The sequence below is a fragment of the Penaeus monodon genome, chromosome 23 (assembly GCF_015228065.2).
Source record: "Penaeus monodon isolate SGIC_2016 chromosome 23, NSTDA_Pmon_1, whole genome shotgun sequence".
Lineage (NCBI taxonomy): Eukaryota > Metazoa > Arthropoda > Malacostraca > Decapoda > Penaeidae > Penaeus > Penaeus monodon.
Window position 1 is genome coordinate 4209237 of NC_051408.1, and position 746 is coordinate 4209982.

At 39.4% G+C, this 746-nt stretch overlaps 1 protein-coding gene across 1 annotated transcript in view; it reads right to left on the reverse strand.

Moving 5' to 3' along the window:
* LOC119587732 (protein argonaute-2-like) overlaps positions 1-261 on the reverse strand; it is a gene marked incomplete in the record, with an annotated part of 19396 nt that extends 19135 nt beyond the window's left edge. The window contains 1 exon segment of the mRNA XM_037936419.1: positions 138-261. Within this exon segment, the coding sequence (XP_037792347.1) occupies positions 138-156 (19 nt within the window).
* Positions 262-746: the final 485 nt, after the last annotated feature.

Here is a 746-nt window from a genome sequence, read left to right on the forward strand (position 1 = left end):
AAAAAAAAATAACAAGGTCAACATCAGCCTCGTCTTTTAGGTGTCAAAGTGTTCGTCTCTGTTCTCCTTCTCCCGCCTCATTTCCCGGCCCGATTCCGCCCTTCTCGACGAGACAGAACCCTCCGCGAGATACTCACGCTGCCCAACAGGGTACATGAACTCTACAATAGTTGCTAATTGAAGGAGGAAACGGATTAAATTCTCAGCACTTGAAAATGGCGTTCTGTGGGGCTTCCTGTGCGAGACTGAGGCGATGGTTCCTTTGGCGATTCTCAGGTCGGTTTTGCAATGGCTTCGGGTGCTGGGGGGGTTTCACACAGGGGGGGTTATTTCGGGGTGGGTTTGCTGGGGTTTTTTCTGCTTTGAAGGTTTTTTGGGGAAAAGGTTTTATTTGGGTTTGATTTTTTTTTTTTTAAAGACTGAGGTGGTGGTTCGGTTTTTTTTTTTTTTTCAAAGGTATTCGTTTGTCTGGCGTGGTTTTAGGAAGTTTTTATTTCGTTGTTAATTTTAAGATTTGTTTTATGGAGATTGCTTTTTTTTAAAGATTTTTTTTTATATTTTTTTTTTATTTCTAAGACTGAGGTGATGGTTCTCTTCTCGCTTCTTAATCGTTTTTTTTTTCAAGTTTATATTGGTTTAGGGGAATTTATTTCGTTATCCATTTTAAGATGAGTATAAATTTGTTTTTTTATGGTGTAGTTTTGTGGTTGTAGGGAGGAAATGGTGAAGTTTTGTGTTGGTTACGA